This window comes from Etheostoma spectabile, chromosome 2, assembly GCF_008692095.1.
Source record: "Etheostoma spectabile isolate EspeVRDwgs_2016 chromosome 2, UIUC_Espe_1.0, whole genome shotgun sequence".
NCBI lineage: Eukaryota > Metazoa > Chordata > Actinopteri > Perciformes > Percidae > Etheostoma > Etheostoma spectabile.
Window position 1 is genome coordinate 14,911,909 of NC_045734.1, and position 12,389 is coordinate 14,924,297.

At 38.9% G+C, this 12,389-nt stretch overlaps 1 protein-coding gene across 18 annotated transcripts in view; it reads right to left on the reverse strand.

Moving 5' to 3' along the window:
* ank2a (ankyrin 2a, neuronal) overlaps positions 1 to 12,389 on the reverse strand; it is an 89,886-nt gene that overhangs the window by 53,256 nt on the left and 24,241 nt on the right. For 11 of the 18 annotated variants that reach the window (XR_004326912.1, XM_032500060.1, XM_032500045.1 and 8 more), the window contains exons 3-27: positions 11,178 to 11,276; positions 10,204 to 10,302; positions 9,509 to 9,607; positions 9,239 to 9,424; positions 8,834 to 8,857; positions 8,337 to 8,345; positions 7,579 to 7,677; positions 7,018 to 7,116; positions 6,723 to 6,821; positions 6,306 to 6,503; positions 5,729 to 5,827; positions 5,487 to 5,585; positions 5,239 to 5,337; positions 4,856 to 5,053; positions 4,621 to 4,719; positions 4,304 to 4,402; positions 3,689 to 3,886; positions 3,273 to 3,371; positions 2,759 to 2,857; positions 2,573 to 2,671; positions 2,334 to 2,432; positions 2,144 to 2,216; positions 861 to 987; positions 597 to 675; positions 404 to 507 (exon numbers count right to left, since the gene is read on the reverse strand). Coding sequence is in view for 17 of the 18 variants with exons in the window: in XM_032500060.1 (XP_032355951.1) it covers positions 404 to 507; positions 597 to 675; positions 861 to 987; positions 2,144 to 2,216; positions 2,334 to 2,432; positions 2,573 to 2,671; positions 2,759 to 2,857; positions 3,273 to 3,371; positions 3,689 to 3,886; positions 4,304 to 4,402; positions 4,621 to 4,719; positions 4,856 to 5,053; positions 5,239 to 5,337; positions 5,487 to 5,585; positions 5,729 to 5,827; positions 6,306 to 6,503; positions 6,723 to 6,821; positions 7,018 to 7,116; positions 7,579 to 7,677; positions 8,337 to 8,345; positions 8,834 to 8,857; positions 9,239 to 9,424; positions 9,509 to 9,607; positions 10,204 to 10,302; positions 11,178 to 11,276 (2,681 nt within the window). In the remaining variant the exon portion in view is untranslated. The remainder of the gene's footprint in view (positions 1 to 403; positions 508 to 596; positions 676 to 860; positions 988 to 2,143; positions 2,217 to 2,333; positions 2,433 to 2,572; positions 2,672 to 2,758; positions 2,858 to 3,272; positions 3,372 to 3,688; positions 3,887 to 4,303; positions 4,403 to 4,620; positions 4,720 to 4,855; positions 5,054 to 5,238; positions 5,338 to 5,486; positions 5,586 to 5,728; positions 5,828 to 6,305; positions 6,504 to 6,722; positions 6,822 to 7,017; positions 7,117 to 7,578; positions 7,678 to 8,336; positions 8,346 to 8,833; positions 8,858 to 9,238; positions 9,425 to 9,508; positions 9,608 to 10,203; positions 10,303 to 11,177; positions 11,277 to 12,389) is intronic. The other 7 variants (XM_032500081.1, XM_032500007.1, XM_032500035.1 and 4 more) reach the window with 3 other exon arrangements.

Genomic DNA, 12,389 nt, shown 5'->3' on the forward strand with positions numbered 1-12,389 from the left:
AAACACACACACACACACACACACATTCACAAACACACACACAGACACATACACACAAACACACACAAACACAATCACAATCACAAACACAGCCAACACAAGAGAGTGCACAAAGAGGCAACAAGGCAATGAAGAAAAAGAGAAAAATAATATGTAAAGGTGAGAAAAACCTGACCAGAGACAGAAAAAGACGCAGCAGCAAAGATAAAAGAATAAAAATAGAGAAAACCTGGACGTGAAGAGGTGAAAATTAATTTGATTTAAATGTGACTCCTGATAGTAAAGAAAAGCATGTGAAAGATGGAGTCTCCATTTCAAGAATAAATGCACATATTTAGTGTCACTTTTACACCAGGGAATGATGTGAAAGTTTGTGTGTGTGTGTGTGTGTGTGTGTATATACCCAGAATGTAGCAGACTGGAGGATAGCACCACATTATCAAGGTGCTCAGCCCCCCAGCTCAGACGGAATGAGTCCTTATCGTGCTCTCTAGACAGTGCTGACACCTACAGACCAACAAACAGGCCAGTTGGAGTCACAAAAGCCTAAACCAACAAAGTGATAACAATACCCTTTTTGTGTGCTTTTTCCTCACCTGGTGGCTTGTAAGCATGTCTTCAATGAGAACTGCCTCTCTCTGATGGAAACTTTGGTGAATGGGAGTGTGTTGCGGCCTGTTGTGAAAAAGCAGGTTTGATTTTCTGAGTATAGGTTACTGCCTGGTTGTGTGTTTGCATCATGGCAGGTCGGTCAATGGCAGTGGATGACAGTATGAGCAATGTGTCATCACCTGCTTTACACCTGTGCTGACATTTGTTATGTGTTTGTTAAGTGTGAGTATGTATGTATTGTTCGTGACCTGTCCAGGTTGTGGCTCATGTAGCTGAAGCCGTCCAGGTAGTGTCCAGGCAGAGAGTCATCTCCCAGCTCTCTGAGATCCTCCGCCCTCAGATACTCTCCTCCATCACCTGTCATAGTATCCTCACCTGGGAAACAAAGATTTGCCATTTGATATATTGCATAGAAAGAAAGAGTAATCTTTTTGAGGAACTAAAATGGTTCACCTTGCCAGGAAGTTTTGGATCTTTCATGACTGTTCTGTATTTATTCAAACATGTCCACAGTCCTGCTGTTCTTATTTTCCATGTCAGCTCAGCTCATGAACCATTTTAAAACTTCCAGTCTCGGTGGGGCCAGATTCAATACATTTGCAACATACGAGCTGTGATTTGAACGTGATATAATTGTCTCCTTGCTTAGTTTTGCATTTTTCACTCATCAGAACACACCATACTTACTGTACATCGTGCATTAGAGCCCTGTAGTAGGATTCACAAAATGCATCTGGAATTTGTGGACAATCATTTGTGACACATGACGCTGCCACCATTTGCCAGCAATGTCTGAGCAGTGCTCACAAATTGCTTTTGTGAAAAGGTTCACTGGTTCTGAAGACATGAAATCCTTGATGAAAATAGATTTTTGTATGTCAGCATAACTTAGTCAGTTCATTCCTCAGTTATCTATAATTATCATAACTGTCATGCTCATATCAACAGCCCCACACATTTCATACTGTTAGTTTCCACCATTGCATTAAAACCAGATAATTGTGATTATACCCAATAAACAACGAGGTGTTAGATCATGGAAAGGTCTTCTTATCTAAAATCAGATATATATAACCACGCAACAACAAATGTCACCCATATAAAGACTCTCTAGAGGCAGGCTCTCTGGGGATTGGACTTTGGAATAAATACTAGAAACAAAATTCATTGTTTTAGCAAAAAGTAAATGCAATACTGAACAATACCAATATCTCACACTGATTTTTTACAAGAACACAAATAAAGTCCACACCAAGCTGGCAGAGCAGGGCAGACATTTTGCAGTACCTTCCAACTCCACAGACATCTCAGATAATGGCTCGTCTACCAACCTTAAAGCTATGAAACATACAGCTTTAAGACCCACGGCTACATCACCCACAATGCACAGCTCTTTATGACTACTGAACAACGGAAAAGAGAGCTAGTCCAAGGTCAGTTTTGAGTTATAGTATCTGTATCCTAAAAAATGCTGACAGTACGGTACACAGTAAGTTCTTAGTTTTTTCTTTCTCTGTTAAAAGTAACTCACCTTCTTCATCAGACACATCAAGGATCTCCGTCATTGTCTCAGGAACATTGAGCTTGTGTTTCTCTGTGACCGTCTGATGAGACCCCCATTCACAGTTATGGACAAACAACCAAATTAGAGATAAGTTCATTAGGGTTTTCTGGAAAACTTAGGATAAAACATCCTGAGTCTTGAGGTACCACAAGCTTACCGTTGTGGTAGTGATGACCTCCTCAGTAACAACTTTCAGAGTGTCCACTACAGAGATGTAACCCAGACGTCTGGCAATAGACAGAGCAGTGTTTCCATTCTAACAGGAAGACAGAGATTAATTAATAATGTTAATGTGACAACAAAAAAGAGATTACTCATTTACTTTCTTTCTTTACTTTTAAAAAAACAACATTGCTTATTAATGAAAAGAGAGTAAATAATTTGTTTTCTTCTTACCACTGTTATAGCATTGGGATTGGCACCATGTTGTAACAACATATTGATAATATGTGTATTCCCTTGTTGTGCTGCTTGGTGAAGGGGTGTGTATCCATTCTGTGGAACAAAATATTTTATATATCTAAATTAACAGAGACTTAAACTGTATTATGTCTTGTGCTTTATTTTGCAGTTTAATTCTACCTTGGTTTTGGCATTGACGCTGGCACCTTGCTGTACTAGGAAATTCACCATCTTGGCATTGCCATAGTGACATGCCACTATGAGAGGGGTGTATCCGAGCTGGAGCGTAGAGAGAATGAGGAGGTGATACAGAGAGATTTTTTTTCCAATTGTGTCTGTTTTGTTTTACTCGTTTGTGAAGAAGCTGTGTGTAGCAACATAGATCAAAGCCATCTGAATGATGTAGATGTATATGTAGACATTGCCATGCTTGTATAAAGACAGCAGGTGGCAGATATGCTGAATTTGTATGTACAGTATCTGTTATGATTTTTGATTTAGTGAGATTCCACATTTAAAAAGCAGCAGGTAAAACGCAATCTCTTGCGGTGAATGCACATGAAATCAGCTATATAATACACTGGGTGATTCCAATTAAACAAATCTTTGTCTTCACTTCCATACATTCACATCATTGGTGACTAGTTTGTCTGTGTATGCCTTTTAATGTGTTTGTACATTGACGTGTGTGTACCTTAGTTTGCTGATCCAAGTTGGCATCATGCTTGGCCACTACTTCTGCTGCATTGACTCTGTCTTCTTGGGCTGCGAGATGCAGAGGCGTCAGTCCGGTCTGGAACATACAGAGCACAGAGTTGTCTTAGTGTTATGTGTCTGTCTGTGTGTGTGACTACTTAGGTGAAACACTTGATTTGCAAACTACACATGCTATTGGTATGAGGGGCACTACAGAAAACACCTGTAACACAATCCCTTTTGCATATTTTGAATGGTTGCAAGATTAAAGACATATGATTCTATTCTTATGTCCTATGAAAATATAAGATCTAATGGTGCCACCTGCAACCTTAGTAATAGTTGCAGTGTCTAATCATTATCATAACAATTGTTTGATAAAAGAATTCAAATGTGTCTGTGTTTGTGTGTGACCTTGGTGGCTGTGTTGATGTGGGCTCCTTTGCCCAGCAGTAGGCTGGCCATCTCAGCGTGCCCTTCCTGGACTGCCAAGTGTAGAGGGCTGACTCCCTGCTTGGTCAGAACATTGGTCTCTGCTCCATACTGCAGCAGCGCTAATGCGATGTTCTTCTGGTTCTTTTTGGCTGCAATGTGAAGAGGAGTGTAGCCATTCTGGAAAGGGAGGAAGGTGAACAGTGAAATGCTATATTGCATATTGTTGCATATTTATGCTATATTGTTGATGCTATCAACAACATCACCCCATATGGTAAAATCCCCCCTATACATTTTAAACAGTGGCTAAAACAAGTGTTTATTGTTCCTTTTTACAGTGCAGCTAAAATCTAAAATATCAAAAATAACTAATAATAACTAATAATTTATAAAATATAATAAATAAGGTTATGGTATCAGCTCCTAAAAATTAAAGGACTTCTTAGCATCACTCTCCAGCTCTTGGTGTAATGAATAAGATTTTGTTGTAAGGTGAAGAAAATGGTTAACCTAAACAGTAAAAAGCAGTGCTTGATCACAAAATAGTACTATAAGTAAATAAGTACTGTTTTTCTTTAAAATCCTTTGTCTAACCTTTGCAGTAGCATAAGGCGATGCGCCTTTATCCAGCAGCAGCAGAGCTACTTCTTGGTTGTCATAATGAGCTGCCACATGCAGCGGAGTCAGGCCATTCTGTAAGATGAAGCATTTGATTTAATGATTAGTATCGCTGTTATGGAACAGCATACATTCATGACTATTTTGTTTTTCTCTTCCTGTGTACAACAATTCTTTTCTACACTACAATGAGGCTATTTAAGAGACACAATTTTCTTGAAACAACCTCACACCTTTTCTCTATTATGTTCCATAGTATTTGAGTGTATAAATAATTCAGATTTTCAATTCACCTTGCCAGCATCATCAGGTAGAGCTTTGCGTTGAAGGAGAAGTTTTGCTACATCGAGGCTTCCATACTTAGCTGCTACATGTAATGGAGTAAATCCTTTCTGTGGAGGAAAAAAGGGAAACGTTTGTTTAAAACCTGCATATTCAAATTGTTTAACTGGATATTTGTGAGCCGGAAAAATTCGTTTGAGTAGGTATTTCTCTTTCGATGTGCATCATGTTCTATCCTCTGCTCACCTTCGTGGCCTGTGAGTGCGAGGCTCCGGCCTCCAGCAGCACGGCAGCCGTCTCTACCTGGCCCTCCCTGGCCGAAATGTGGAGGGGAGTGTAGCCGTTGGTGGTGGCAGCATCTGGATGAGCCATGTGTTGCAGCAGCAACTGGACAATATCAGTTTTCCCCAAACGGGACGAAATGTGGAGGGGAGTCTGGTCCTCCTGTGGTCGAGGGATGAAAAGGCGGAGAGACAGTCACAAACAATTATATTAGAAAAGATCGACACACAGTAGCCAGAGCTGAGGCAGGCGACATGACCCATGTGTACGTGAGGATGAAATATTGCACATTTTTGATAAACAAAGGAAACCGTTATTCCGTTCTAGTGATGCAACAGATGACTCACCCTGGCTATAGCATCAACCAATGCTCCATTCCTCAGCAAACAGCGAACCACTTCCATCTGACCAGCTCGCGATGCCATGTGGAGAGCTGTCTCACCACGCTGATATGCAAAGAAAGAACATTTATGAAGGTTATGATGCTGTGTTGATTGAAAAACTCATGGTGGGAAAAATACTAAAAGTACTGTTTACTTTATTGCCTTATGTATTTCTGACTACTGACTACCGAAAGCCATTTCTCAGTACTCACAATGTTACGGACGTCAGGAGATGCTCCATTCTGCAGCAGAAGTAAAACGATGTTGAGGTGGCCCATGAAGGCAGCAACATGGATGGGAGTCAGACCAGACTAGAAACAGCGAGGGAGAGGGAGAGAGAGAGAGAGAGAGAGAGAGAGAGGCAGGAATATGAGCATAACATGCAAAGTTCCTTACAGAAAAGTGTTCTGTATTTACATGTGCTGTTCTGAGACATCCCCACAAAGTGTCTTACCTCAGTAATGGCCTGGATGGAGGCTCCATATTTGACCAATAGTTCCATCACCTTCACCCTGTTCTTCTTACAAGCGATATGGAGAGGAGTGAAACCATTCTGGTAGAGAGAGAAAAACAGAAATAGACAGATAAATACTATAGCTACATACATCTGGAGGAGGAAATGTAGTTTTACTTTATTAGTGGCCCTTTATTGGATTCTTACAGTTAATTTGGCACTCATCAGGAGCATTTACGTAGTAAGTAATGAGGTAGTGAGGCAGTAATTAATTTTATATTACGTATACTTATACATATAAATATACTTACATATATATATAATTAATCACTATATTTACAGTATGACTCTAGGTCTTCTTTTCCATTTTTGATTAATGGTCTCACCTCTTACTGAAGAGAATGATGCTGCTTTACTATGTTTCATTTGACATGCATTATAGGAATCAAAAACACTATAAAAAGCACTATTGTATTGTCTGAACATGGTTATGTATACCTGCATGTGTATATATTTGTGAGTCTATGTTGATAGCTACTTTGTGGTTGTACAGTTGTTATTTCCTCTGAATCCCTACCAATGCTCTGACATTGGGATTGGCCTTCTTGTCCAGCAGAAGCTTGGTGACTCTGTAGTGGCCGCAGTGAGCTGCAACATGCAGCGCTGTGAGGTAGTCCAGTGTGACATCATCAACAGGTGCCTTGTGCTGCAGCAGGAGTTTAACACACTCTATGTGGTCTCCCTGGGCTGACATGTGCAGTGGGGATAGTCCGTTCTGTGTGAGGACAAAAGTGATGGTGCATGGGTAGGTGCAAAAAGTCAGATAAAGCATTTACATTGAAGAGATGACAGAGATTAGAAGCTAAAGGAGGAATAAAAACAGCCTGATGTTTTTTGATTATAGCACAACTGTGTCCTGGAGCAAAAATATACATTCATTTAGTGGAAAAACTCTGGGGTATGCTGATCCAGTAATGGCACAGCCATACACTACCTTGGTTCTGGCTAAGATGGGGGCTCCTCTCTCCAGCAGAATTTCAAGTGCTGGGTCATGACCACTCCTGGCTGCACAGTGCAGGGGGGTCAGCCCATCCTAGGGAACAATCACACATGCACAGACAAAGGCACAAACGCATAAATATACACAAAGTGTATACATTAATCCAGTCTGTTTCAACAAAAGAGGCAATCCACAGGTGGTTGGTAGGCTATTAGGCAGTCACTAGGGGGTGGCTGCAGAATTGTGACTATTTAATAAAAGTTTATGTTGACTTTAAATAAAGTCTCACCCTGGTTTTAGCATCTATCTGAGCTCCTCGGTCCAAAAGCAGGGCTACCATGTTGGTGTTGCCTCTCTTGGAGGCCACATGGAGAGGCGTTATCCCATTCTGACAAGGCAGGCAAGAAAACCAAAGAAAGTTAACTTTACCACAAATACTATTCAATTTACACAGCAAAAACATAATTTGATGTTGTGACTGGGAGCTGACATTAATTAAAATAATTACAAATGCTACATCACATAGAATGTCCTATAATCGGTTTTAATAATAATTTAGTTTGTATGGTTTAAATCCTTCTGAGTTGAGGACAATAATACACAGTTACATCATTAACTACCCAATGAATGAAACTGAAACTAACTTCATGGACCAATCTCAAGAAAGCAATGCAGCTGAATATGTGCAAAAACAAATGCAACTTTTGATAGGCTAAGGGGAAATGCGGTTAAGATTAAAATGGAAAGTTATATGGTATATAGTAAAAAATAAACACACTGTAAAACCCAAATGTTTTAATAGACAGCAGTACAAAACGTCTTGATTTGTTAAGTGAAAATGGGGCGATACCCTGGCTGTGAAGTCCACAGCAGCTCCTCTGTTCAGCAACAGGGTGGAGACATTCACGTTACCATAGTGAGCCGCGATGTGCAGAGGGGTAAACCCACTCTGTTTGAGACAGACAAGGAAAGAGGGAAGGAGACAGTGAGAGGGTAAGTAAAGAAAAGATGGACACAAAGAGGACACAAAAAGGAAGAAACAGAAGATTATAGGTTGAAACAACAGGTGAGGATAAAGAAGAACAGTTTCAAGAGAAGAGCAAAGTAAGATGAAATGAGATGAAAGAACAAAAGAATAAATGAAAATAAAAAAGAAAGAAAGAAGGAAAGAATAAATGAAAGAATATAATAAAGGAAGAAAAAAAGAAAAAATAATGAAAGAAAGAAAGATCGGACTTTGCCGTGGCAGATACAGGAAAGAAACCTGACTCCACTGAAGCAGTGCAACAATGAGGCAGCATGCTGAAAAAAGAAGCTAGACGCATCAGTGTAAGAAGCATAAAAAAATGAGCATACCCAAAACAGCACAAGCAATACATAATGCATGCAAAACTCTTGTAATTTTGCCATGCTTGCTAAAAAAATTGTAAAAAGTCAAAGCAGTTTGGGTTTTTGAATACCAAAAGTTAAACGCAAAGGACATTAAAAAACAAAACTGAAATACACAAAGCAACAGCACACTGTGTGTCTGCTTGGACGGACAAATGGAAATTTATATAGAAGCCATAAAATCTACAATACACAGTTGTAAGTGGGTTTACTCCTTACCTTCCCATTCTGATAGACATGGTGCAATTTAATTAAGAAACAGAGATAACTTAAAGATCAGCGTGTTTCAGAGAGGTAAAACAATGCTCTCAACATGCTTTGAAGTATACATGCTGTAGGTTATGCAGAGAAAAAGCAGTAAATAAAAAAATTGAAGTTTGATTGGAATGCTATCAGTTTTTCAGTCAAGTATCAAAATCTCTAAAACTAATTCATTTTAAAGCGTGATTCATTGAATCAAAATTGTATTACAAAAATCTAATTAAAATGCCATAAACTAACATTCTCAGGGATCTAAGAATACAACACAATGTTTGTTGCTGTCAGCCATGCTGGAGTGTCACACAGTATAGTACCTGCATGCGTTCATACTAATGCACATAATTCTGACATGCAGGAATTCCTGTCCTTAAAGTCATCAGGACAAAAAAAGCTGAAAGAGATGGTTAAAAAGTGACAAAAAAGGAATAAATAAAGAGGTGATAGAGTCTGTATACCTCCGTAGTTCTATTGACCATCATCTGGTTAGGATGCATAGAGAGAGAAAAGGGGCATAGGATGTAGGGTTGTTAGGGAAAGAAGCTTACCACAACATTGACATATAACACAGGGTAAGTTTACAAGGTCACACAAATAGAAAACAAAATGCAAAGACGAGGAAGCAAACAAAGCATTCTGAGATAGGCTCTGTCTATCAATATTATCATATTCCAAAATGGTGGGCAAATAAATTGATAAAATAAATAAACTTGTCCTCCATTTCATCAAATGCATTATCACACACTTACTGATTCCCTTAATTCCTTCTTCCCTATCCCCTTTTGTAATTACATTCTCCCCATCTGGCACTCCATCTATGCCTCTCTCCTCCCTGAATTTCTTCCTCCGTAGCTTTTCCTCACCTTAGACTGGACGTCAGCATTGTGGTCATTCTGGAGCAGCAGTGCGGCAGACTTTGTGTCGTCTTTGCGGGCTGCGATGTGCAGGGCTGGAAGGCGGACCTTACCCTTTGTGTCATGTTCCAATAGCAGGGAGACCACTGCGTTGTGGCCCTGCTGGAGAGCGATGGCCAGTGGCGTGAAGCCATCCTGGAGAAGAAGAGAAGAATAAACGATTAAAATTAATTCAATCAATTTAGAGAAAAGAAAAGGAAAATATGGACGTTAGTATACCTCTGTTGCAATGCTTTGGTTCCCATCATTTTCCAACATGTATCGCACCACCTCCAAATGGTTCTCCTGGGCTGCCATATAGAGTGGAGTGAAGCCATTCTGTGGAGGCACATGAATACAGTCCATGTATGGACAGTACATACAGTATATGCACACACATAATTCATCATGTTCATTCAATCATATTCTTGCTGTTGGTAGGCCTGTAACAATTATTACATAATTGTCTAATCACATTTTATTTTACACAATCGCCCTTTCTTTGTTTAACTGCAATGAATTGCTAACATTAGCTAAGGTCCTAAGGGGTATGACTGTTGATGGTAATTGTCAGATTTATGTTCATTTAAGCAAATAAATACAATGTTTTAAGATAATAAAGAGGTGTGGTTTACTTCATAGTACATTCTGAGTACCTGTAGTACTGCGTTATCTAGGTCAAATAACAGTAATATATAACCAAAAGATGTATTCTGGGATTAATTCAAAACTAATTTGTTTGAAAAAGCAGTACATGCATGATTACTTTTTAAAAAATTTGACTGAAAGAGACAATTGTATCGGTAATTGTGATTATTTTTGAGACAATTAATTTTACAGTAAAATTTGGAACTGGTAACGCCAGGTGTTGGTGTTACACACCATTTTATGCAATATCTACAGTAGTAGCTTTTGATCATTGAGAAACTTCTCACCTGTGACTGAGAGTTGACATCTGCTCCTCTCTTCACCAGTAGTCTGACTACTTCATTTTGTCCAGCCAGTGAGGCAATATGGAGAGCAGTGTTTCCTTTCTGCAAAAGAAAAACAAGGTTAAGGCCACCAGCCAAGTGTACATCCTGTGTGGGTATGAACACCTTAAAGATTACAGCTGTTCGAAAGGGATGCAAGTGAAACAATTACATTATTACAGTAATATCTGCTCCTTAAAAACAAATTATGCAATTTGATAATGTTATGATCTTCATCCGTTTTTATTTTCAGGACTTACTGACTGATTAATATCCATGGCCAAATGTATGTTAATCCAAGGACATGGGCAGCAGGGTGACAGATAATTTGCCGGCTGTTTCTAACTGTTAAACCTGACTGACTGTTAAACGCACATTACATTAATGTTGGACTAGAGAACACCATGTTTGTCCCTCTTAAATCATAATTTCCATCACTACCCTCGGGAATCAACTTTCATAGTTCAAGAGAGAAGCAAAAAAGAAGAAGAGAGAAGCAGTGATTTATGTAGTACTTTATTACTTACATGATGTGCACTGCTTACTTTCTCTTTCTGTCACCCAGCTGTCACTGTCCTCCCTCCTTTCTTTTTTCCACATCCTCCCCCATGTGGGGATGTCAAACTTTAATATGTTCGTATCTGGAAAGTTTACACTAACTCACAAAACTAACACTTTAAAATAACCATCGTTAATTAATTATAGGTAACAAAACTTTACTTAATAGTTATGTAATTGTTAACAGTGAAATGGTTATTACTGTAATATAATAATTAATATTATAGCATTACTAATAATAGGTAACCATTATGAATCATCATTGCATTGTTTGTTAACAGTAGAATAACAATTAACTAAAGATTATTACCAACAATTTACCATTTATTCATGATGGTTATTAGTATAACAACTACCATAATATTAATATGTGAATGTACCTTGGTGGAAGAGTCAACAGGTGCTCCTCTCTCCAACAGTTCCTCCACTAAATCCTTGTGTCCCTCCTTTGCTGCCAGATGTAGTGCGTTCAGACCATTCTGGAAATAAAATAAGACTTCAAGAAAACAATTGTGGTAAAGGGACTATTGCATAACTGAGTGGTGCTCATGGAATTACATTATGTATGCATACTACTATAATGAAGAGTAGTATAGTGTAATGTTGCTGATGTCTTAATGCATACTTTTCTGAAGCAATAATGTGAGATGTCAAATTACAATGTATTGCACAGATGATAGTGTCAATGTCAATATCACATTACAGCATGGTATATGTATAACATACAGTACATGTACTTTATGTTATATGAAGTGGGAACATTTTCTTCAACAACAGATATATTTTTAAATGTTATTGTGTGTAAAATATGTACTTAAAAACAACATTCAAATACATATTACATTTTGATTCTTACATTGTGGTAATCTATTAAAATGTCAACAACAAAAAAAGAAGGAAAAAGAAAAGCTTATGTCTAGGAATGTTTTAGGAGATCAACACCAGGCGACTTAAACACAAGAAGTACTGTATCAGTCAGAAAAAATATTGCTGATTTTTCCCTCAGGCAGTTTTGGTTAGAGCATTACAGTACATCAAAGGTCTCTGATCCATCAACCAGAGGTACCGGTAACAAGTAGCACAAGAGGAGGGGAGCAGAGTGTAAATGTTTCACATACTGACAGGAAATGGCAGCACAACTCATGTATTTATACAACATCGCATGCAGAAGCAAATTTCCTCTGAGACAGACATGTATACACACACAGAAGAATGATTCACCTCATCCTCATCTTCTTCCATTCTGCGCTTTCTCTCTGAAGCTAAAGGAATATCTTAGGCCAGGACCTTGTTTTTATCCTTCAAGTTTGCTGCTTCTTTTATCAAACCAAGTGTTTTTTCTAACTCTCGCCTTATAAATTGTTGCTTTGAGCTGGATGTAGAAGTGATGGAGCTCTGACCATCAGCAACAGTACCCTGCCCACTTCCAATACCCCTGTGGGTTAGATCCAAACTTCTGGGTGTGCCTGTCTTCTTCTCCCCCCTGCAGGCTCTATCAGATGGGTTAAAGAGAGACTGTGCCACTTGGCTCTGAAGACTCTCCTGGCACTGATGTAAAAGAGTAGCTGTGATGTGTACACCTATTACTGTCT